Source organism: Corvus moneduloides, chromosome 9, assembly GCF_009650955.1.
Source record: "Corvus moneduloides isolate bCorMon1 chromosome 9, bCorMon1.pri, whole genome shotgun sequence".
Taxonomy (NCBI): Eukaryota; Metazoa; Chordata; class Aves; order Passeriformes; family Corvidae; genus Corvus; species Corvus moneduloides.
Window position 1 is genome coordinate 9,038,873 of NC_045484.1, and position 25,608 is coordinate 9,064,480.

The 25,608-nt window shown below is 39.6% G+C and overlaps 1 protein-coding gene across 1 annotated transcript in view; it reads right to left on the reverse strand.

Annotated features, from left to right (window-relative positions):
- ASPM (assembly factor for spindle microtubules) overlaps positions 1 to 25,583 on the reverse strand; it is a 27,565-nt gene extending 1,982 nt beyond the window's left edge. The window contains exons 1-25 of the mRNA XM_032117359.1: positions 25,235 to 25,583; positions 23,862 to 24,005; positions 22,128 to 23,481; positions 19,614 to 19,715; positions 18,727 to 18,873; positions 17,862 to 18,107; positions 17,640 to 17,707; positions 16,956 to 17,097; positions 16,747 to 16,877; positions 16,322 to 16,497; positions 16,076 to 16,221; positions 15,912 to 15,997; positions 14,350 to 14,565; positions 13,285 to 13,495; positions 13,053 to 13,198; positions 12,822 to 12,950; positions 11,727 to 11,921; positions 6,168 to 10,793; positions 5,059 to 5,208; positions 4,587 to 4,753; positions 3,630 to 3,789; positions 2,921 to 3,130; positions 2,265 to 2,414; positions 817 to 1,008; positions 179 to 371 (exon numbers count right to left, since the gene is read on the reverse strand). Coding sequence (XP_031973250.1) covers positions 179 to 371; positions 817 to 1,008; positions 2,265 to 2,414; positions 2,921 to 3,130; positions 3,630 to 3,789; positions 4,587 to 4,753; positions 5,059 to 5,208; positions 6,168 to 10,793; positions 11,727 to 11,921; positions 12,822 to 12,950; positions 13,053 to 13,198; positions 13,285 to 13,495; positions 14,350 to 14,565; positions 15,912 to 15,997; positions 16,076 to 16,221; positions 16,322 to 16,497; positions 16,747 to 16,877; positions 16,956 to 17,097; positions 17,640 to 17,707; positions 17,862 to 18,107; positions 18,727 to 18,873; positions 19,614 to 19,715; positions 22,128 to 23,481; positions 23,862 to 24,005; positions 25,235 to 25,537 — 9,790 coding nt within the window. The 5' untranslated portion in view covers positions 25,538 to 25,583. The remainder of the gene's footprint in view (positions 1 to 178; positions 372 to 816; positions 1,009 to 2,264; positions 2,415 to 2,920; positions 3,131 to 3,629; positions 3,790 to 4,586; positions 4,754 to 5,058; positions 5,209 to 6,167; positions 10,794 to 11,726; positions 11,922 to 12,821; positions 12,951 to 13,052; positions 13,199 to 13,284; positions 13,496 to 14,349; positions 14,566 to 15,911; positions 15,998 to 16,075; positions 16,222 to 16,321; positions 16,498 to 16,746; positions 16,878 to 16,955; positions 17,098 to 17,639; positions 17,708 to 17,861; positions 18,108 to 18,726; positions 18,874 to 19,613; positions 19,716 to 22,127; positions 23,482 to 23,861; positions 24,006 to 25,234) is intronic.
- Between the last annotated feature and the right edge of the window lie 25 nt (positions 25,584 to 25,608).

Here is a 25,608-nt window from a genome sequence, read left to right on the forward strand (position 1 = left end):
TGGTTCTTAAATCAATAATCTAGTTTTAGTCTGGAAAACCCTCCATTCTACCCTCTAACATTCACATTTTAGAGTCATGCAGAAAGCCTAAATATCATTATGAACTCTTCTCAGCTGAAAAAAATCCAGTATTTATCATTCTGAAAATCCATCAGTTATAATAAAACAAAATACTGACCAAGGTGCTTTAGTGCTGCAAGAATGTAGGAGAGATGTTTGTATTTTAGAAGGTGTTCTATTGCAATTGCAGTTCTGTTGCCCAGTTTGTTTTCTTCTCTGCTCTTTTCATTGGCCTTTTCTAAACTGCATCTTAAAGCTCTGGTTTTTGCTGTGTCAGTCATCTTTCGCCAAGAATATCCTCTCCACAATGCCTACAGAAAAGGAATTCCACAAAGAGAACAAGTTGTAAAGGAGAGACAAGACAACAGAACTTCCATCACCATTCCAAATCAGTTATACACAAGCCTGCAAAATATTGAATGACCTTGGGTATTCAATTTTAAGTAATTAACACTCAGTGTTATTCTTTCATATGCTGGGCTTTCAAGACAAAAGGCAAAAAAATCCATGCCTATACAGTCCACACACACTCCCACCTAAGTCACCTGAAGTGGTATCTGCTTCATTATCTCTTTGCCTTCAGCTTTCATGGCTAAACTAAAGCTCACTTGGCTTGCAATTTCACTGAAATTCATCAACCAAAGCAAAGATATTTCCTCTCCCCAAAAGCCCACGAGAAAAAAAACATAGACAATAAAAATAAACTAACAAACAAACCCAACCCAAACCCGTCATTTTCTTACAAGAGGTGTTTACCTGAAATTTAATTATCCCCACTGCAAATCTCCTCCTGCGTCTGCAGGCGAGGAATCTCCGCACGTTTCTCTGGATTATGGCTGCTGCCTCATGCCTGTGATTCAGCCAGCCTCGAATCACACGTTGTAGTCGAACGAGTCTTTGATAATCTCTCAAAAATCTCTTTCGTTGCATTTTTGCTCGGAACCACCTCTGTTTAAAATGAAAGTACCTTCCTGTTTATTTAAAACCCTTCCCCTAAATTCCCTTTCCCCACCCTAAATGAGCACTGATAATAACTGAGTGTTTTAATGTGAGCTTTGACAGATACAGGTACTATAAACATCATCAGTCATGTGTAATCTCCATGACTCTGACTGGCCTTGGGTAGCTGAAATGCAAGACTGCAGAATGAAATCTTAACTAGGAGCCACTAGGGAAGCATTCTGAGGAGAGAAGGGTAGAGAAGGAAGGGTAGAGGAGGGGACAGATAGAATAGTTTTCAGTTGGAAGAGACCTACAATGATTATCCAGACCAACTGTCTGACCACTTCAGGGCTGACCAAAAAGATAAAATATGTAACTCTCCCAGTTTATACTTGTGTCCAGCATTACTATGTCCTAGGAGTTTTATTTCTCTTGGCTGGCTTTTAAGAACCACCACTCCACTTTTCTCATTTCCCAGCTCTGTTCCTTCCCCTCTATAAACCAAGAAAGGAGACAGGTTACTGTGTGCCAAATGAGAGCAAAAAACACCCTTTTCCATCCATTCTCTCTTACCTTAAAGGGAAAATCTAACTTATGTGGAGAAATAACAATTTGTACATATGGAGAAGTAGTAGGGCAAAGTTTGCCACGACATCCTTGACCAGAGAAGAGCTATTTCAGGGTTCCCATTTCAGCCTCTCCATTTACCCAGTGCTGACCCTCCCATACTGGAACTAAGCTAATGGTCAGTTTGGAGACCTGAAAACAATTTTTACAATTTGGTAGTGCTGCAATAGAGACCTGATTTTTGATCTTGTTTTTAGGTAATTAAAATCTGGTTATATTAAAATGCTGCAACGTACACAGACTCTGGTACCACTGGGAGATCAGAAACATCCAACCAAATAAATCACAGCATCCCAAGGGATTGTTCCTATAAGATGCTCTACATTTCACAAACCTTACAGGTTGTTGTGTCTGACCTTTTCTACCTCCAGTAGGATATAAAGAAATAGGCTAAAACAGCACTCGGATTCCTTTAGCAAGCTTGAGGGTCTGAAGGAAACAAACTTTCCCATCCATCCTCAGCTTTAAAATGCTTAAGCTGCCAAAGCTTTCTTAGCTGTGTATAAGCAGCATTATTTAATAAACCATAGAATTCATAATTTACCTTTTTCACATGTGAAGGAGCTACATTGTCTTAGCTCACAGAAAACAAATTAGACTACTACACAAAACCATGCAGCCTTAATCAGACCAACCTGTATTATAAGAACAGATGAGATCTGGATTTGTGCAAGTTTTAAGGTGAGGTGAATCCTGTAGGCCCTTTGAATTTTAACTGCAGAGATATGATGATATGCAGCTGCTGTAAAATAAAGAAGCCTCTTCTTCTGCTTCTGTTCTGAAATCTGTAAAGGAAAACAAAACAAGGGACATCATTAATTTTCATACTCTGAGGTAGCTGGATGGCCACACAAAGAACATAGTACACAGCAATATACTACTAGATACTGGAAAATCACCTCAGAATTAAGGAAGCTACCTACCTCCCTGCAGAACCAGGTCTCTAATCTAAATGATAACACAGAGAAGTGATTGTAAGCAACAACATCAATACATAGCAGAGAACAATGAAATTGTAAGCCTGTGTGTGAAGAAGCTAAGCCACAAAGATCTCAGAAGCTAAAACAACATCCAACAGTGAAAACCTACTTCAGTTCTAAAGGATTGTAAGAAAAGGCTCAGATTGTGTTTGATCTATTCTGACCTGCCCAATACTCAAAGCAGACAACAAGAACTTGATTTCAACACCAAGAAATCAAGTTTTCCTCTCCTTGCCAGTCAGAATTAATGGTAAGACAGCTCTAGAGATATTTTACATCCCAAGCACAGTTTTAATTTGAATTATACCAACCTTTTTCCTAACTAAATAACCCCGGATAAGTGCTTGCAGTTTAATGACAGCTCTTCTAGTCTCGTTGTATTTCTTAAATTGAAGCCTGCCTTCCTGCCAAGCCCGCATATGTTTCTGGATAATTACAGCAGCAGCTTTTTGTTGAACAAATTTCCTTCTTGCCTTGAAACCTCTATATGCATTTTGGATCAGACATGCAGCCTGGTGCTTCTGAAAAAGATTTCAAAGAATGCATTGATAATTAAACTTTTGTTAATTCATGTCAGGATCAATGTACATTTATTTTTAGTTCTAGGTGTTTTTTTCCATCATAAGAACAAAAATGGAATGAGAAATACAAGTAAACTCCTACAGTACCAGTTTATATTAAATGAACTTGCACAGTTTGGAAGGTCTTTTCATTTACCTAAATGGGGTCAAAATATGGGCCTAATCTTTTGCAAGCAATAAAGTCAGCAGAAAATTTAGCATTTTATTTTGGTATTAGTATATAGAGAGGTAATTCAACAATTGGAACTGTTCAAAACCAAAAACCAACCTGTTACTTAGAGCAAAAATGGACATTTAGTATTTCGAAGATTGAAGAGCTTTGATTTGAACAGTCTTCTCTTTGGTCCCCACCTTTTCTATGCTTCTTCACATTGATGACAAAAATCAAATATATTAAATTTTTTTAAAATAACCATGGCATATTGAAGTGAAAACATACCTTTCTTAGAAGTCTCCTAGCCCTGTACTGCCTGTATGCCAACTGAATCTTAACTGCAGCACTCTTCATTGCCAGATACTGCTGCCGAACCATTCGCGCAGTGCGCGTCGCTCTCCAGACTCTTTGGATGGTAAGTGCACAGGACTTCATTTTCAAAAACCTAACATGGAAATGCATTTTTAAGTAAGAAAACAGTGATGGTTTATGAAATCATTTAGATAGATACTGGAAAAGCAAAGCTGGTCTTGGAACACTAGAAAATGGGAATAGCCAGCAATGTTGGCAAAAGGACTGATTTTAAACAGAAGATGCTTCCTGTTTTTCCATAGGAGGTATTGCCCTAACTTGCTGCCAAAGAAGGCTGGGGAGGGACACAGCAGCTTGAAAGGCATTGGACAGACTGACATACAACAGGCCCATAAATAGGATAACAACAGGAACAGGCAAGGAAGTTTAAAAAGCAGGGATGCTTAGGGAGGACCTTGCATCCCTGAACAGCATCCTCTGCTGCTACTGACATGGACACAGTTCATGACATGAACTACCAGGCTGATCTCATAGCAAAATAAACATAAACCAGTTTAACAATTCCATTGTGGATTAAAATGAAATAGCTTTTCAACCTACAAGTTGTATGCTAGAATTTTAACAATATCCAGAACATTTTTCTTGCAAAACACAGAGAAGTGAAAAAAAGATCAAGGCCTACTCTTTCTGAAGCCCAATAAGCAAAATTTAAATTAGCGAGGAAGCTTCCATTCCAGAAAAACAGTTAAATGTAATGAAAATCTTGTGCAAAAGAATAACCCCACCAGCTCCAACAGGGTTATACTTATGCATGTCACATGGATGCTGCAGGGGCAGAGCCTGAGAACCTAAAGAGTACAGTGCAGCGCTAAATAATTCTATAATAAAAGCTTTGAAAAGTAGAATGATTTCTCTCAGATTCAGTATTACCGAGTCTGCAGCTGTTGGGTTCTGAAGTGACTCTGAATAACAAGGGCAGCTCTGAGCACAGACGTGTATTCCTTTCGTGCCTTGTAACCTCGGAACCAGGCTTGGATGACTTGTGCTGCTCTCATTTTGCTAACCCACTGCCTGGCTTTATATCCTCTGTATGCTGCCTATTAGAGAAATAAAAATAAAACAAAAATAAATCAGAACTTTTAATGGAATGAACAAAATTAAAAGGAAAAATATCACATGAACAGGAACAACTTTTAGTATTTCTATCTCTAAAGTATTACAAATATTTGATTTCTCCCAACTAGACAACGTTTTCAAAAGCAAGTGAAACACATTCAGGGAAATACCACAAATGCCACTCTTTAATATTAATCTGCAAAACTAACTATATCATGAAGAAATGAATACAAGAGAGATTAAAAATCCCAAACAAACACTCAATAAAAGCCACATGTATGATTACCTGAATGGTAATGGCAGCTTTTTTCATTTGATGGAATCTGTGTTGATCAATATTCCGCATCCGATGGGCTCTGTAGTGCTGCTGTATTAACACAGCAGAAAACTTGCACTGAAGGTATTTCTGTCTCTGAATAAATCCACGGAAAGATGCCTTCAAAGAAAAAGACAAACTTGGAATATTTCACTTCCATCATAACAGCTGGGAATGTTTGCGTATTTCTACGTACAGCTATACTCCCTAGCTTGTTATGAAAACAACAATATAAAGAAGTATATTCCCAATTTCAAAATTCATTCTTTTTTTCTACCTTTTAAGGAAAGTAACTATATTTATATTGTTCAGGATGTATAAGTTAAACATTCAGAAAATAACTAAGCAGCTGCCAATCCCCCCAAACCACGGAGGTGAAGAAAGCACACCTGATTTTTATCAGTTAAGCAGAGCATGTGGTCTCCAACAAGAAAGTAAAACCAACCTAAGAAATTCTCAAAGAATCCTAGAACGGTTTGTGTTGGAAGGGACTTTTAAAGATGGTCTAGTTGCAACTCATCCAACAGGGACAGGGATGCCACCCATTAGACCAGACTGCTCAGGACCACAAATGAGAGATTATTTATTTCCCTTTCTTCCTTGATTTGGGGGAATTTCCCTCCTTAAATTCCTCTTCAAAATGTTAGTTAGGCACTCAGGTTAGTCTAGGGCCAATTAGTGAACCAAGGGGGATTAACATGATCGATTTACTCACACCTTCCTAAACACAAGTCCTAAAGAATGTAGCAATCGTGGTTTTTGCCAAGTATGTCACTTTATACCCACTACCAGTGCCCTCTCATACAATACACGAAGACAGCTTTCATTCATATTCCCATCAAAGAAAACATTCATTAAGCCACTAATATTCAGAGGCAAAATTCAGTTGTCTTAAAGAACCTTATTTCTGTGTACTGTGGTAGTAAGCTTTATATATCTGCCCTGTAATACACTTCAGAAACTGATTCTACTTTAGCTTCAAACTAAACTTGGTTTGCAAGAGCAGTAAATATCTTTAAAACACCTACAAACGAAAGCAAAAATACACCCAAATCCCAGTACTATTCATCCAAAAGTACCTGAAGTTTTATTGTGCTTTCTTTAATTTTGTGAAACCTCTTCCTTTCGATGTATCCTCTGACTGTGGCCTGCACAAGGATAATGTTCCTGCGGGTTTGTAAGTAAGTCATTCTTTGGTGCTTCACAGTCAGGTGGGAGCGGTAGTGCCGCTGCAGGACAACTGCTGCTCTTTTATAGCTCTTATACTGTGATTTACATTTCTGCATTAAGTAATAGGATTGTAATGTAACAGCTGCTGCTCTGAGTTGGATGTATTTTCTACGCTGTAGAGCCATCTGAAGAAAAGACTGAATCTTTCTTGCAGCTCGTAGCTGCCTTGCTGTTTTTCTTGCTTTCATAGCTCGGAAGGCAGACTGAATAACTACTATTGCTTGTCTTTGAGCCAAGTACTCTGCTCTCTGTGAACGAGCCCTGAGACACGATCTGTACCACCTCTGGATAGCAACTGCTGAGCTCTGGATCAGTGTATAGTGAGTCCTTGCTCTTTGGCACCGGAACATCGACTGGATCATTATTGCTGCTGCTTTCTTTGCAAGAAAGCGTCTCCTCTCCACACGCATCCGTAGGAACGATTGAATGCGCCGTGCAGCAACATTGGCTTTATACAACTGCCTGGCTTTCCTAGCACGAAAAGCAGCTTGAAGGCAAACGACAGCCTTTCTTATTTCTGCATAGTTTCTCATGGCAGCTTCTCTTGCCATTTTGGCTCTGAACCTCTGCTGTGTGACTGTGACAGCCCAGCACAGCTGTTTGTAGTACCTACGTTGTACATACATGCGATAGCTGGACTGTATTACAACTGCTGAAACATGCAGGATTTTCAGTTCCTGCCGTGCTTTCATGCCTCTGTATGCTGCTTGAATAACAAGAACAGAACTCTTCATTATCAGATACTTCTTGCGTTGGTCCCTTCCTTTCAAATAGGATCGATAGCAGTTCTGAATAACCATAGCTGCATTTCTCATATTCTGATAGGCCCTTCTGTCCTTGAGCATTCTGTAGGCTGCCTGTATTGTACTGGCAGCTAAATGCATGTGCTCGAGACTCCTCCTCACCCTGACACCTCTGTACACAGCCTGGATGAGAATAGCAGCTTTTCGGAGAGACTGATATTCCAAAGCATGCTGCCTTGCCAGAGCCAAAGCTCGGTACCTTCTCTGAAAAACAAGAGTAGCTGCTTTAAGAGAGAGGTATCTCTGACGTTCTCTGAAGGCTTTAAAGTTTTTCTGAACCACAGTCGCAGCACAGTGCATTTCTTGCTGCTGTTTTCTTGCTCGCATGTCTCGAAAAGCCCTCTGGATACAAGCTGCTGCTTTCTTTAATGAAGTGTAATGCTGTACAGCAATTTTCCTGAGCCTATGGGCTCTGTACCTCCTCTGTATTAGCTGGGCTGCCCACTGAACTCTTCTGTAATGGCAGTACTGCCTATACATTCGGTAGTTTCTCTGTATTGTAAGTGCTGCCTCATGTTGTCTCTTCAAGAAGCATCTTGTTTTCATTCCTCTGTAGGCAGCTTGAAGAACTAGAACAGAATTGTACAGTTTTAAGTACTTTTCTCTCTCATGCTTCCCTTCCCTGTAAGCTCGATAACGTTGCTGTATGATTACTGAAGCAAGCCTGAGTGCTCGATAAGAAGCGTAAATTTTACGCATTCTTAACATTGCTTGAATAACTGTAGCAGCTTGATGCATTTTCTGCACTTTTTTTCTTACCACAAATCCTCTATAAGCAGACTGTATGATAACAGCAGCATTAAGGAGAGAGAGATATTTTTGACGCTGAATTTTTCCTAGTTTTGTTGCTCTGTATTTTCTCTGAATTACAACAGCAGCTGACTTAATGGAAAGAAAATGTTTTCTTTCCAGAAATGTTCTAAACCTTCTTTGAATAATCACAGCCGATTCATTCATGGTTCTGATAAGTCTTCTTGTTTTCATACCACGGAATGCAGCTTGGATGCATAGTACAGCATTTTTCATAATTGTGTAGTTGTGAACTTGTGCATCTCTCTCCTTACAAGCACGGAACCACTGCTGAATCTGCCTTGTTGCAAGCAGCAATTTTCTGAAATCCCTCTGTTGTTTGTGCATCCGATAATAGGACTGGATTATTGCTGCTGACTGGTGCATAGTTTTTAAGTCTTGTCGGACTTTCATGCCTCTGCAAGCAGCCTGGAGGATAGTTACAGACTTCTTTAGTTCCAAGTACTTTTTGCGTTGTACTTTGCCTAAACAAAATGCTCTGTATTGCCTTTGAATTCTTATTGCTGCCATTCTCATTGTCCGATATTTTATGCTCATGCAATGCATCTTAAACGTGGCTTGGATACAAACAGCTGCTTGGTGCATACAGCGAACCTGTCGCCTCACTCTTAAACCTCTGTAAATCGCCTGCACTGTAACTGTGGCTCTTTTTAAAGACAAATATCTCTGCCTTTGACACTTAGCAAGAATAACTGCACGGTAACGCCTTTGAATGGCTAGAGTTGCAGATCTAAGTCTTTCATATTCCTTCTTGACCAGGTGAGATTTGAAGGCAGCTTGTATAGTTGTAGCAGCTTTGGTTAGTTTGTTCAGTTGTTTCCTCACAGTCATCCCACGGTAAGAAGATTGCAAGACTAACACAGCTGCCTTGGTTTTTAGATAAATTGCACGCTGGGTTTTTTTCATACAGTAGGCTCTGTAGTATTTCTGAATCACCAAAGTGGCTTGTCTCAGTTTCTTGTATTTTAGTTGATTTATGTGCATTCTGTAATAGGACTGAATGATTGCTGCAAGATGATGTTTCTTCTGAATCGTTTTTCTCACAGCTCTCCCCCTCCATAGTGCCTGAAGACGCACCGCAGCATTACGCAACTGGACGTATTCTTGCCGTTGTCTCTGGCCTAGAACCCTGGCTCTGTAATGCCTTTGCATGGTTAGCACAGCGTGGTTCACAAGCCTGAATTTCTTCACAGCCATGAATTTTCTGAAGGTAGACTGTATCCTAGCAGCAGCAACATGCTGTCTTTGAATCTGCTTCCGTACCTTCCAGCCACGAAAAGCTGCTTGTAAAGAAAGCACTGCTGCTCTTGTCATTAAGAAGGTCAGTCTTTGCCTCTTACCAGCCTTACAATTTCTGTACCACCTCTGAATCACGATGGAGGCCTGAACCATTGCCTTGTGTTTCACTCGTGCGGCATGAGCTCTAAAAGCAGTCTGAATTTTAACAGCAGCTCTGTATTCAAGTTTAAGCTTTTTTCGTGTTTTATAACCCCTGTAGGCTGCCTGTATGCACACAGCTGCTTTTCTAACTTGCAAGAACTCTTGCCTGTGACAGCGGGTCTTTTTGCAGGCACGGTAACGCTGTTGAATGACAATGGCAGCACTATAGATGCTTAAGTACCGTTGCCGGTCCCTTTTCATTCTGTAGCAGGCCTGAAGTAATACTGCAGCCTCCCTCAACCTTTGTATTTGTTTCCTGACAAGATAGCCTCGAACTAGAGCCTGAATTCTTATGCAACCTCCCTTCAATTTCCTAAAATCTTCTTTAAATTGAAGGGCATATCTCCCAGAGCGATACTTTCGCTGGACATAAAGCGTTGCTTTCCTCAGTGCACAGTACCGCTTACGGACTTGCCTCATTTTTGCAAGAGCTTGAATCTTCACTGTGGCATCTCTCAACTTTCTAAATCTCTTCCGGGCCACGTAAGCACGGAAACTTGACTGAATTTTGATCACAGATCTCAACACGTGAGCATCTCTCCTGGCTTGCATCCCTCTGTAGGCAGACTGGAGAACAATGGCAGCCAGGCGCACTCTCCGGAAAGCAGCAGCTGCGTTTTTAGCGGCCACGTGTGCCCTATACTGGGTTTGAATTACAGAAGCAGCATTTTTAATCTCTTTGTATCTTTTTACTTGTTGGTATTTTCTCATGTGTGACTGCAACGTAGTAACAGATTTTTTTAATTGCAGAAATCTTTGTTTCTCTTGTTTCATTCTCCACATTGATTGAATAACACGCGCTGCTTTTGCTTGTCTGCACAGCTCTCGTGCCTTCATGCCTCTAAAAGCAGCTTGGAGGACTATCACTGCTGCACACTTTTGCAAATAAGACTCTCTCTCAGCCTTCCTCAGTTTATAAGCTCTGTAGTACCGCTGAATTGTCACTATTTTCACCCTGTGCTCCTGGTAAACACGTCTGGTCAGCTGACACCTGTACCAAGCCTGAATCTTGATAACATTTTGCTTAACATGTAGATACTGCTTCTGGTCTCTGTGCATCCTGTACCAAGACTGTATGACAAGGGCAGCCCTCCTTCTCTTAGCCAGTTTTGAAGATTGCCATTTTCGGAAATAACTCTGAATCACCAAAGCTGCTTTAATTTTCTGTTGAATTTTGTATTTCCTCCATCTTCTGAATGTAGACTGAATAGTAAGTGCTGAAGACTTTATGATTTCATATCTTTGCCGATCTATTTTTGCCAACTTAGCTGCACGCAGATGTCTCTGAATTGTAACAGTAGCCCAAACAATTCGTTTATATGCAGCAACAGACTTCACCATCCTTATCCTTGCTTGTACAAAAATAACACAGTGTCTTAGCTGTAAATATTTTTTCCTAGCAGAGTATCTCCTCCAATAAGCCTGCAGGTAAAAAAAGAAAAAATTTTGTATTTTCTTCATAGTATCTTGAGTTAAGCATGAGTCAGGACTGTCATCTTCAGACTTTATAAGATTTCTCATTCCTACTTATCAGAACCACAGAGTATTCAGAACTGGAAAGACCCACGAAGATCGAGTCCTACACTTGAGTGAATGGCCCATACCAGGATCAAACCCATGACTTTGGTGTTATTAGCACCATGCTCTAACCAACTGAGCTCATCTCTGGGTCTTAATCCCTAGGAAGGTAAATCCAGAAATCTATATTAAAAAAAACCAAAAAAGCAAAACCTAAATGTTTGTATCATTGCTTTTTTAAGCTTTCTAAATTCTAGGAAAAGGCTAAATTTACCCTGGCAACAACAGACTTCCTCTTAAACCACTTGATAAATCAGCAGTTCTTTAATATCTATTCTAAAAAGTCTCAGGAGTGCAGTATTTATCTTTGGGTAATGGTGGCTAAAGTATCTTGAAAAATTGAATAAATTGCCCAAACTACCATTGCCATGTCTGCCACTTAATATGCCCACTGCAGGTGACATAACACAAGGAGAGTAATTTTAATTTTTTTTAAAAGCTTCTTTAAGTAATGTTCAGCAGCTGCAAAGAAAACCAACACAGCCTGATCAGTCCTTACACTGACTATTTAAGGCCCCGTGTTTTAATGTTCATGGTATTCCAAAACATAGAAGGAAGGAATAATTGTTAATTTAATAGCACATTACCATCTTTCCCTGGAGAGAAAAACTTACTAAACCTCTCAAAAACAGAGGAGGAAAAAAATAATAAAAAAAAGTATTACATTTCATGGAAGCATTAATTGCTGCAAGCAGCACAAATGCTCCTCAGCAAGGCTATTTCTTAGAGGTTTCAGGGGGTTTCCTTGCCATATAATCTCACTTTAGGTTTTATTACCTGAATGACTGTGGCAGATTTATTTCTGACTTGCTCCAGCCTTGCCTTTTTCAGATTGAAAAGAGTCATCCTGGCCAAGTATCCTCTCCAACGCTTCTGGATGAAAATGGCTGCATTCTCTTTCCTCAGGATGCGTTGGCGAGCCAAGAAGTTCATTGCAGATTTTTGAATTATCCGAGCAGCTCTGTCTCTTTCCTACCAAGAGTAAATTTCCATTGAATATTAGCTATGGAATTTTCACTCAAGTTTTTAATTTGAATAACTATCTAGAGCAATTTCATAAAAATATAGTACATACGCACACATTCTAAGATTAATTAATAAAAATAATGCCTGCAATGTTTAAAGGGTTTTGGTTTTGATTCCTTCTCCCCCACCAGCATCTTTACTCTTAGTTATTTCAAAAGAGTTGTAAAGGCAATGTTTTGTCGTCATTATTAAGGTTGTGTAGATTTTATAAAGTAAAGTAACTGGAGATGAAAAATCCTAAATACAACCCCTGTCCCCTTCTACACCACAGAGTCTTAGAATATTTCACTTGAATTCTGTTCCAGCATCAAATAATATCTAACTTAGTAAAACACAGTGGTGGCATTTATGAACCTTAAGTGTGTCAGCTTTGAAACCCTCACAAGCTCTGGTATAAATACCAGAAAATCAAGATACAGAATATCAGAACTCATGAAATTCAATTCAAAAGACTGGTGGAGCTTAGCTCCTTAACAGAAATAGTAAATCCATGCAGAAGTTTAATTACTCCTCTCATCTTGTAGACATTGACAGGAATTAACTACTCCTTTTTGTTTTAAGGAAGCAGTGCAACTATTATATTTGAAACATTGGGAAAAGAGTTTAAGGGGTGACACAAAAAAACCCAGTAGCCTTTAAACACCTGTAATTACTTCAGGAGGCTAAAAGAAAAGTGAAATTTAGTAGATTACACCACCAAGAAGGCCACATATTTTGATGATAGAAATGGCACTCATTAGTTTAAATGCCAGTATTACTCCAAAAAACCTGTATTTTCCATTGAAGTTATATTCTCTATTTTTTCCTTAATGCAGAACCTATGAATATTGCACAAGCAAAGAGTACCTGAGAGCGTTTCAGTTCCCTTTTCAGCCTGTAGTTCCTCCAAGCAGCCTGAATTAATCGCGCAGCTCGAGTTTCTTGCCGAAGATCGAGAAGCCGTGAACACAGAAATGACAGGTAGGTGATAACAACCTACAGAAACACAGAACACAGCAGGGTAAGGGCTGTTCAAAAGAGCAGGACACATTCACAGTAGGGCAGAACGTGTTTATATAGACTCCAAAGGCATTTTACCTTCTCATCAGGAATTGTATTTGACATGTCCGCATGATGAATCATTGCTGGTATCCCACCTAGGTCAGAAACTGCAGCATTGATCAGCTGGAAGTTTTGCTTTTCATTGTCCAAGAGTTCCTTGTATAGGACTGAGGGAGTTACAGCTTTGTAAAGACAAAACATTAATCAAATCAAATTGTGCATAAAAGAAATAGGTCTAACATGAACTTCTGTTCATCAAATAACTCACTTTGATCAAACATTTCTTCCACAACATTTAGAGAAGTGTCAGACTCAGATGAGGAGGAGGAGTTTAGTCCCACTGTAACAGTTCTCGAGCATTCTACAGTTTGAGTTGTCCGTTGGCACACAGCTTCCAAAGGCACGTAACAGGGGTGATAGTGATGAATCAAATGGCATAATACTCTGCCATCTGAGAAACACACCGTGAAATTTTCCACCTGTTAAATAAAATAAAATACAAATTCCTTGAATTTTTCTTACTAGTTAATAGGTATAAACTGGATATTAATTTCTTCTCTTGTACCTTTAAATGTGACCAAGTGCAAATTATTTTTTAACCAAAAAAAAAAAAATAGGTAGCTATTGCTTCCTTTGAACATTTACTGTAAAGTGACATACAGCTGTGACAATCCAGAAACCAAAAACGCGTCAGTACAGTGAACCTACAAGGGAACCAATCTTTCAACAGCAGGATCCCAAGTAAACTTCTACAGATACCTTTACATTAGGTTTTCAATGAAGAAATAAGTTCTGAATTTGCATCAGTGCTAAGTGCTCTGTTTTACCCTTCAGAAAGGCTAGCAGCTGCGACAGTACTCTGACCAGAGTCAGGTCTCTGACCAGGGCTTCCCTTCTTGGAATGAGCAAACATATTCCTTCTAAACAAACATCTCTGAGGAGATGAACTGACCTTAGCCCAAATGTTAGTTCTCATAGTTCTTATAAACACTGAAAATTCTAGGCACAAATACTTTTAAAATGAAGGCTCATTAAAAATCCACAGACAATTCCCATTCCAGCAAATATGTTCTATTTTTGAAAAGCATTTTTATCCACAAGACTAACTGGAAGAGGAAATTTTTTTGGTCTGATTTTTTTTTTTAAAAGAGAGCTGCAGCTAAACTCACAGAGTGATGGCTATTTCAAAACAGATTAAACAAAGTCCAGAAGGATATTTACAAATAATTACCATTTACTTCTACTGCTTATTTGATAGTTTGAAGAACTCTGCTCTGTAAAGAATTATGACAGCACAGGGTGTATTTGTTGAAGTGTACACAAAACTATTTACCTTGATATTGTAAAATCCACAAACAGCATTAACCCATGCCATCAGCAGCTTCACATTTTCACTGTAACTCTGAGATGAGAAGTTACTACTGTCTTCCTGTACTCTAAAACCAGTTGCAAGAGTCTTGATGGCACCTAATCGTGCTTTTCTCCTGTGTGTGTTCTTCAAAAACTCAATTTCTTCTTTTAACTGTTCCACATTCAGAAAAACATCCACCTGTTAGGAAGAAAAACAAAAAATTGATGTGTTAACAGTCTGACATGCCAGGCATTACAGCCACTGAATGCAGAGCTTTAAATGTGGCATTTTTAAAGAGAAACTATGCTCACTTTAGCAGTACCTGCCACACAATCAGTAGTAGATAATCTGGATTTGCCAGCATAGATGGCAGATAAAAAACCTTAAATCTACCCTTCCCACAGTTCTGTGTAAAACAGTTACTGCATTAGTTAATAGTTGGGAGAAACAGGGAAATTCCCCAAAACAGCCCATGTAATTTCAACATGCTCTCAGAGGAAACAATTGGAGTCCTGCCTGAATTTCCACTGAGCCCATGTACCAATCCTCCTCTTTTAAGGGATTCCAAAAAGACTTGAGCTGGTGTTGTGATGGAAGATTTGGAGAACAAGCAGCATATCCACAGTGTTTGGATAAAGCCACTACTCACTGAAATTATTTCTCTAATCAAAAGCAATGCAACTGTGACACACGCATCAGAAGAACTAACTGAAGGAAGTTAACTTAATAGTTACTTAATAGTGTAACAGTATTTAAGAAAAAAAAAAACTACATTAGATTTTTATTATATTGTTCTACCTTAGTGATAGTTCTGTAGCTAAAGTCTTTAATATTCTTGCTTTACATATACTTAATTGCACTTACATTCCTGACTACCTAGTGGTGAAATTCCACCTTAACTTATTTTGTTTTGCCTTTCACGCATCATGTTCCTTCCAACTGGACTTGTCAGTTGGACATAGTTGGACATTTATTTTTAAAATATCCTGTGACTCAACTCTTAAAACAGTCTTAAGAAAGTTACTTTAACTTCCTCTACTAACTTTTGAAATGTCATTGTAGTAATGCCTAAGAAATCTTCATTCTTATTTCAAGAACGTTTCATCAAATTGACTGTTTCAGATAAAAGGAAGAAAAAGTAGAAGAGCTATAGCTTCAGAATTACTCTGTAACTGTTTATCAGTGTAACCTCAAAATGTCCTTTTAGTAAGAGTCCACCTGTAGTTTGAGATCAACATTATTTTAAAGTACCAATTCTGCTACTATACAGCATAAACTCAGAAGTTCAGTGTTTTCCAAAAACGTGAATGAATGTGTAAGAAAAAACACAGTTAAAACATTATCCAAGCTGTATCGTTAGGGAACAATTCACAGTTTAGTAATGTTTACATGGAACTTTAAATGTGCAAAGCAAATAACTTCAGTCTAAAATTTGATTAGCAGAGGCTTTCACAGACATCAAATATTCCTGAAAAGACTGGTGTTTTCATTATTCCTCCGTTGTAACTAGCAAAAACCAAACAAAATAAGCAATTGAATAGTACCTGGAAGGCAAAGACAATTTTCCACAGCAGTGCTAATGTTCGTTCCCTGTGTCTATCCACGATATCCCTGGAGTCAATTGAAGCACCTATCAAATAAAACACGGGATTAAAATGTGCACCAGTTTTCTGATGCACTTAGAATAAGCCTGATTTCTAGGCCTTACCACTTTCATCCTTCAAGTGCACTCCTCGCTCTTTAAGGACATTAAGAACTATATCAACATTATGCATCTTCTGTAGCCGACTTATTGCAGGAACTCTCAGTTGTTTTGAAAGACTCCAATTTTTGGTCAGAAGCTCCACTGTTCTCCTAACAAAGGTAATTGCATGGTTTAATGCCTCTGATGAGCTCACATTAAGTATTATATAAAAGAAAATAAGTATTTCAATAGAATTCTGTATCAACGCACACAAGACGAATGCCACATTGTAAGTCCACAGCCAGGTTTGTAACAGCAAAATCAAATTCATCAAGTGGAGTTTGAATATGACTGACAGGTAGTCCTAAGTAACCCAGGTGGCGGGAAAGGTCACCTTCACCACTCAGGAAGTCCCGGGAAAACGCAAGCAAAAGGTCTTTGCTAGCCTAAAATTGAAAAAACAAATAAAATCTTAACATTACAATATTTGTCAAGCAGAATACAATTTTCATCCCTTGTACCTCCCAAATTACATTTCATATTTACTTCTCTAATTCTTAAAATTATGTATCTTTTAAAAAATTATTTTTAGTAAGTCACGCAGCTTTAACTTTTGTCAGATTAAAAACAATGAAAAAATACTACACTGAGTCTTAGGACAATACTGGAGAGAGACATCAAATCACAGCTTTCACCTTGAACTCTGCATCCTTACAAAAGAGGCAGGGGTCATGGTCAATCATTCTGGAACGTTTGGCACAATCCAGAAAGCAAACCAACAGCAACCATTTTTTCAGTGTGAACTTTGACAAAGCTTCTTCATGACCTAGAATGATAGAACTCAGTAAGTGATAGTTAAAAAACTAAGTGCTACAAATAAGTTGGTTTTGGAAGTAATCATTACCTTCCCGGTAAAGGTGAGGTACAGTGGGATGTCTGTATTCAGCTGCAATGTCAGGGTTCCAAAGCAAGCGATTAAGGATAAATATTGCTAAACCCATAACATCACTATTACTCTCCAAAGCTATCAGTTCTCCATAAATAGTCTAATATGAAAGAAGGGGAAAAAAAATGCAGAAGTGTTAAAAATTACCTTAAACACTATGGGATTTTTTAAAATATATACAGTTTTGAATTTCTAAAATAATAAATGGCAATTGGTCTCTAAAACTCAAAGAGTTTTCAACTAAGTCACTGAAAGGTAAAGCCAAAGGAAATTTCAGAAGATCTAATCTCATTTCAAAACATGTATGATCATCTGAGAAATCAATCAGGAACTTCTTTAAGACAGCCGCATTCTTCTCCAGTTTAGTAAAGTGAAACTGATAGGTAAATGCTTTTGTGTTATTGGTCAGGGAATTAACTTCCAATTCCCTTCATTAAATATTTTCCTTCTTAATAAGGTAATCATTTTTTTAAAGCAAGTACATTGGAACAATTTTAAAGATAGTCATCATGGTAGAACTGAATTGAACCTACCTGAATTAGTATGGCAGAAAATACAAAGAAACGCAAAACAACCTCTACCAAAAAAATTGCTAAATGTCCTTTAAACTTACAGATTATAGACTATACACAGTGCACTTACCTCCAGACCTATACGCAGCCATAAAGGGTTGTAAGATAAAAGCCAATTAAGGACTTTCTGCCTTTCTCCTGCAAGAGAGCATCTTTTAATATTAGATCCAGCAAACATTTCATATCGATGCAAAAGTTTCTATTAACCAATTTTAGATTCAGCAAACCGAGGGTGTGAATAATCCTTTCCATACTTACAAGGGGACAGAATGCCAGGTTTCAGACCTCTTACCTATGTCTTTCCAGAGGTGCCTGTCCCTCCGGACCAGCAGGCGCCTGCTTTCGATCTCCACCTCGAGTCTCTGGATGGCTTTAACCATGGCTTCGGAGGTGAACAGGCGGCAGGCCTCGCGCCGCAGCTTATTCAGCTTACGGCGAGCTGTGTACGCTTTTAGAGATGCCTCATCTTTCGTGGGGGCCTTAGGAAGGCTCATCTTGTGATGGTTCTCTTCTCCCAAGATAAGAGCAGCTGCGTTTACTGTTTAAACACACACAAAAAGCAGGCATTTACATCTCAAATAAAGGTAGCTTTGCACACCTCATTTATTTTTTCCCCTCTCTAAGCTGACAGTTCGTTATTTTCATTCTAACTAATGATTTGTCCTTCAGGAAGTTTGTCAGCTGTTGCACTAAACATATGTTGTCAAGTACAAGAATACTAGTCAAGTATTAAATATAAGAACACTTATTTCGTAAGTGAGCAGTACTAGGAATTCAGTTTTAAGTCTAATGGTTCCATCTTCAGTTTTTTCAAATGAAGCTAAAGATAGAGGAAAAAGTAAGTTTTCCTTTTAGTAAAGTGCCAGCTATAATGTTTTCCAGCAGGTGGGGATTCCCCACTCTACACTCACTGAGCAGCGCTACAGCCACACATTCCAGTGCATTCTGGTTGCAGAGCACGCTCCTCATGCTGGGGGCGTGGTGCGCTGTGCTTGCCATGAGCAAGTGAGCTATCCACACATATCAGAAGGGGAAAAATATGACAACATGACCCTGAAAAGGTTTATGGTTAAATGAGTACTACTACTCATTAGTGTTTAACAAATATATAATATAATGCTTAAAAAAATGAGAAGACAAAATTCTTGTACTCTTACCTTGTGAGGTATTTGTTTTTACATTGAAGTCATCTGGGGTAAGTACAAAATTTAACCACCAGGTGAAACCTCGTTGCTGCTTCTCCTTCCAGCGTTCATCATAAAACATGTTTTTAGCAGCAAAAGGCATTGGGTGCCTAGGGATGACTTAAAAAAAAATCAAAACAAAACAACAAAAACTTAAGCCTTTGCAATTCTCGAAATGTTTGATAACCCATATAATGTTTCATTGTGGAAAGGATTAATGTTTGAGATTCCATTTAGTACTATAGCCAAAAAAGCAGATCATTAAAATCATCAGTGACTTGCGGATCAGGGACTATTAAATTAATTTCAGCCACAAAATATGGACTAAGCTGTTACAGCACTAGAACTAAGACAAGATATCTAGAACTCAGGCCATTGCAGTGGGGCAAACCCAAGCTGAACTGGATTACATCCAGGAAGAACTATCTTATAGATGCATTTTTCAGAGCAGATCAACTCAGTATTCTTAACTCTGCAAAAGTTTTATCTTGTTGGGAAGAAATTTTCTCTTCTGAGGTATTCTGTTGTTGTCTTAAAATGTTATCAGATATGGAAGAGGTATTTAACTGATAACCATCAGTAAACTGGGAGCGTAACTGTAATGTAGCTTTCACACTTACAGGCCAGTCTGGAAGAAAGTAATATTTACTCTCAGCTGACCATGTGTTGCAACCAATTTTCTTATAAGTAGTCAAAACAGATCACAAAAGGTTACATATATTGTTCTACTAGGTATTGATTCATTTTAGGTACTATCTTCTATTTCCTCTCAGTTCTAACCAGTTAGGTCTTACCTGACACCAGCAGTACAATTGTGACATTCTGTTCAGTGTTTTACTAAACACCCGGAGTCTGCCTACCTGTTTTCAGTGGTTTCACAAATGTCAGGTGCGACTGGGCCAATCCAGGGACAGGTTTACTAATTCTCTTGGTAGTTTTAGATGCCTTCTGAAGTGAAGAACCTACCAGCATTAACACATAAATATCAACAGGAAATATGTCAGTGAAAGTTAATGCATTAAAGTTCCTATCACTTCTAAAGCACAGAACTAGAGTAATTCCCCATGAACCATTCAAAATACCAACAGGAGCTTCCTGTTGATGGAAAGTTACAGAAACCATGTTGGCTACAACTAAAGGGGAAGAATGTTCAAGAGCAAATAACTGCTCTTGTACATCACAGTTCTTCCATAACCCTAAGGAAATGCAGCATTTGAATTTCATTATATGGCTAGAAACACTAGGCTAATTTGTACAAACTTTCATTAGAACATGCAACAGGGTGTATTCTATAAACATTTGGGGTAAGAGTTATGAATTTTAGGGCTTTATTCACTCCTTCCCACAGTTAGACAGCTTACTACATTGGTATTCAATTCAGAGCAGCCTGACTTGTGTTAGTTTGTGCACCAAGGCACTAGTTAATAAGTATTATCCAATGCACAGATACAGGATTTAAATAAAACACAAGGAAAAACGCAGATCCAGGCTTTCTCAACATGGTGCAACAAAGCCTTTTAGCACAATCATACTTTCACATTAATGCCAAATGAAGGATAAAAATGTATTCTGTTGCAGAAGAAGTACAGTTGTTGCCTGACAAGATGGTACTTCAGAAATAAAAAATATTGATGATTTGAAAAGGCGAGGAAAGAAGATGTGTGGATGCAGGGAACTACAGACTGGTGAGTCCCACTTCTGTGCCTGGGAATATCATGGAATGGATCCTCATGGAAGTGATGTTAAAGCACATGTAAGACAAAGAGATGATTCAAGACAGTCAGCATGGCTTTACTTAGGACAAATTGTGCCTGACCAGTCTGGTGGCCTTCTGTGGCTGACACTGTCAACAAGGGAAACCGACTGATGTAATCTACCTAGAGTTCTGTAAGGCCTTCCACACAGACCCACGTGGTATCCTTGTCTCCACATTGGAGAAATATGGATTTGGAGGGTGCATCACTGGATAAAGAATTAGATCCATGGCTGTATAACCAGATGGAGGTTAGTGATGAATGGTGTCCCTCAGGGATCTGTCTTGGGACTGGTGCTCTTTAATACCTTTATCAATGACACAGAGACAGAGATCGAGCACACTCTTGGCACATCTGCAGGTGACACAAAGCTGAACTGTGCAGGTGCCACAACAGACTGGGAAAAGAAATCAGAGAGAGTAGTCCTGCAGAGAAGGACTTAGGGGTTCTGGTGGATGATAAGCTGGACATGAGCCCACAGCGTGCACTCAGAGCCCAGAACGCCGAACAGATCTTGGGCTGTGTCAAAAGAGGGGTGGCCAGAGGTCGTGGGAGGAGATTGTTCCCCTCTACTCTGCCCTTGTCCAGCCCATCTATCTTTATCCTAATGGATTAATAACCTGGTAGATAACACACCTTTTCCTGCTGCATATCAACACTTTCAGCACATGATTCTTTTGCAGACCACCTTAAAAAGCCTGACATTGAAGTGCATTACTGAAAGCCCCAAATCAAATCCAGATCGCAGAACAGATCATTAAACTGAAGAAAGCAGCATGTGCTATTTTGATCTAAAAGCCATGATGAATTTTTCCTGTTAGTTAAATTTTGCAAATTAAATGCGTCTTTAAGTTACAGACCCTCATTCTTTTCACATTCCAGAGCATATTGGGGATTGGAAGAGTTAGAAAACCCAAAATAAACTGAAATGCAAGCCATCAGCTTTTTCTGATCTTCAAGCAACAAAGTATTGGCAAACAATAAGGCAGAGAGATCTACACAAGGCTGACAACAAGGTAAACAGACAGTAAAAAGGAGGAGACTGAAAAAGACTTAGGAACTTCTTCACTAGAAGGGTGGTTAGGAATTATCACAGGCTGCCCAGGAAAGTGGTGGAATCACCACCCCGAAAGAGTTGAAAAGGTGCATGGATGTGGCACCTGGGGTGATGGTTTAGTGGTGAACATGGTGGTGCCAGGCTAATGGTTGGACTCAATGCTTCAAGAGGTTTTTTCCAACCTTCATGATTCGACATTTGAAAATATATGACAGCAGCAATGGAGTCAAACAATCACAGTGGTAAATGTACATGTGACAAATCTTGTGCAGTAAGTTTCCAGAAAATTTGAATTACGTAAGAAGGGCTCTGCTCAAGAGCTTTTATATACTTTCCCTATTATTGCCATTAACAAATTTACACAGGAATAAAGTAAATTTGAAGCCAATTACATAACCAAAACTCTGACCTACCATTCAATTTTTTAAAACGCATATTGCAAAGGCTCACATTTGAGAGATATGAAATATTGCTGACTGTTCCTGGACAGTTCAGTTTGCTATACACATTTCCTAATCAAAGGCATCTTTTAGAAAATGGTAAATGAAGGAAACACTTCTCACCAGCTTTCTTTCTCTGCCCCGCTCTCTCTCCATTCGTGGGTTTGAAAGCTGATGGTCGTCTGATCGTACGGGTTTGATTGTCCGTGCTAGAGGTCAGAGCTCTTTTTCTTTCCACTTCTTCCACATGCACTGGAGCTGCAACTCTACTATTTCCTAAACACGTTTCACTTTTCCTCTTACGACATGAAGAAGTTGATCCAGTAGGAGATGAATTTACTTTGTCATTGTGACACTTATTTTCAGATGAAATTGCACCTGTAACTGGCAGGTGTTTTGAGGTTTCTGCTTCGGTATGTATAGGCACCACATTAGCACATCCTATTATTGCTTTGTTGAGGCATTTTTTAGATTTTGGCTGGCGGGTTTCCACTCTTGTTTCTTCAGTAGCACCAGGCTTACTTTTTATGACAGTGGCAGAAAGAATTGGACGCTTTTTTGTTTGCTCTCTCTGAGAAAGACTGTCAGTCTGAAGCTCCTCTGCAGAAGGAAAACTGCAGTGATCTTCCTGGGGTTTATCATAATGAAGCGCCTGTGATTTTACACAATGTAACTCAAAGACTTCATTTAAGTTGTGTTCTACGTGAACTTGAGTTTCTGTCTCTACACCTCCATCTTTTTTCCATTTTGAGGGTAGAAATCTCTTAACAACGTAAGTCTCTGTGGTGGACGATATTAATGCTGCCTCAGGTTTAGGAGTCTGTGACTGTTTATCTGACAAATTGTCCTTCACAAATTGATCAGGTGACAGGACTGGAAAAGACTGTTCTGTTACATCTATATCCACTTGATAATTGTCATTTACAAAAGCATCTGGACTTAAAATTCTCCTTGAACTTAAAACAGGTGCAGAGGCTGAGTGCTCCGGAGTGGAAACTGGTGAGAGCGTAAAATTAAGAACTCCTCCATCATTTGAAATTGGCAGTTGTGCTAATCCAGCAGAACTGGAGGCACTTTCAGATTGTGATTGATTGCGCTCAGTAACACATTTATTGATGTTACAGCTGTCTATCTCAGGCATCAACTCCTCATTTCCAGAGGCAGCAATATCCCCAAACGCAGTAGACCTTCTCAGGGCAAGTGGTGTGTGAACAGTATTGCCATGTTCCTCTGCCACTCGTGCAATAGGAGATGGAGGCAGCTGATTTTCTGTGCCAGCAAGAGGGTCGCTTCCTTGGGATATATTATTCTGCACCGTGTTCTGATTCTCACGTGACTGAAGTGGACTTCTAAGTCTATCTGCCTTCCGAGAAACTCGAAATGTTTTATTAACAGTTTTAATTTCCAGAGTGTTCTTAGCTTTTATTGCAGATGTTCCTGAAGAGTTTTTCTTTTTTAATGTTTCCCAAAGACTCTTCTGAAAAAGAACCGTAAATAAAAGTTAGTGTGCTGGCTTTCTAAATTCTTCTACATGTAAAAGTGAACATCACTAGCATATTCATTCAAAGTTTAAAAAGGCTATAAAAAGAACACCTAATCAAAAATAATTCACTATATGTTATTTGAAGGCTTGACAACCATTTATTTGGTCATGTTTTAGTTTTATTCTTTAAGCCGTAGTGTATCAGTACCTACTTTCCAACCCAGCCAAAAAAAGTTGAGGACAATGGGCATTTCCACAGCATCATTTATCACTGAGTTTTGCAATAATGAAACAGAGTTTTCTAGTAATAAAAAACAATATTTGCATCAGCCATGCCAAAGTAACAGAATTAAGACACAAACACACACACACACCTTTTTCTTCGGGGGCTGCTCAGCAGCACCAAGGAGCACAGCTTGATGTTTTACAACGTCATTAACAACAAAAGTCACCAGTTCTCTGATTTTTCCTTCTTCTAATGGTGTCCATGTGATAGAAACAAAGATTCTTTGTCCTGCCTATTGGAGAAAAAGAAATATTTAATATCTAGCATTTAGGTACACTTTTGTAACATTGAAGATGAAGTAATTAATCAAACCAGGAGCAGTATATAGAAGTAATATACATTCCGACAACATGAAATGACAAAAAATTGTTAAATGTTTAAATGTCAGTTTTCCCTCTCTGATACATAAATTTAAGTGACCCCTATCAAAAATGTTGTCTTACTAAAAGGACATATACCTCTTTATCAAACTATAGTGGAAAACAAGAAAAAATACATATAAATATGACACATACTAGAAAGGAAAAGGTTTGAGTAAAGGTGAGTAGAAGAAATTACATAATTTTTTGCACATATTAATCTTATAAATCCTCTACAGTAATTTTGAGAGAATTATAGTGGGACTAATAATCAGAGGTTGATTTTTAGGACCTTAGCTGACTCTAAACACAAGTGTCAATTTTTTCAGTTAAATGGCATGCTAACATGAGATTTGACATAGAAGTTCTTTGAAAAAAAGGGAAGATACTGCAAATGATCAAGGAAGGCATTAAACTTTCTATTCATTAATTCCTACAGGAACATGTTATTCCAAGATTTCGAAGTGGGACTCCAGCCTGGTTTTATAAGCCCATTGTTGCAAATCTCCAGAGTGTTTCGTTCTCTCTCACAAACGCTCTGGACAGTCTAGATAATCATAGATGTTTGTTCATCTAAACTATTCTTTTAAAAACTGGCATGGATTGGACTAGCCACAGTTTGCATTTCCTTAGGTGTCATAAATGTTTAGTCCTATTTTAAGCATGCTTTGCTCTCTATTGTGTCACTAACTAACGTGCAGAACAGCGAACTGGTATCCTCTCCCCTCAGCCTTTTTCCTACACATATGTCCTGACACTTTTTGACAGGTCTCCGTCTTTAAAACATTCCCAAAGAACAATCCATTTCATTTCAATTTTTGCTCCTCGCTGCAAACACCTGCTTGAGTCAGGTTGTGGCGCCTTCGCGGCCTCGACAGCCCCTGGCCCGAGGGACCCGACCCCGCCACCCCCGGCTGCAGCCGCCGCCCTTCAGGGGAACCGGCAGACACGAGCGCGGCACCGACACGCACCGCCCGCAGCGGGGCCGCGGCTGCCTCAGATCGCGGCTGACGGGGGCAGCCCCCGGCCCTGCGGCCGATAGCACTCCCACCTGTCCCCTCGCGTGTCCCCCGCCCCCGGCCCCGCAGGTCCCCCCGCCTACCTCCACAAGGAAGCGGCGGTGCTCGATGCTGAAGCCCCTGGCAGCGGCCGGGAAGCGGTCGATGACCACCTCGGCGTCATCCTCGTTGGGGTTGTCGATGCCCAGCAGGCGCGTGCGGGAGGCGCCCACTCGCAGCCGGCCGAAGCTGAGGAAGGGCGGCCGAGAGAAGTAACTCAGGACCAGCACGGCGGGGCCCTCGTCCGCGTCCTCCTCGCCCCCCCGCACGGCCCAGCGCCGCCGGCCGGGGTTCTTGGCGGGGCTGAGGTCCCCCCGCGCCGCTGCGGTGACAGAGCCGGCGGCCATGGCCAGGCGGGCGCGGGGCAGCGGCTCCGCACAAGCAGCGCTGCGCCAACCGCCGCGCGAGCGTTCAAACC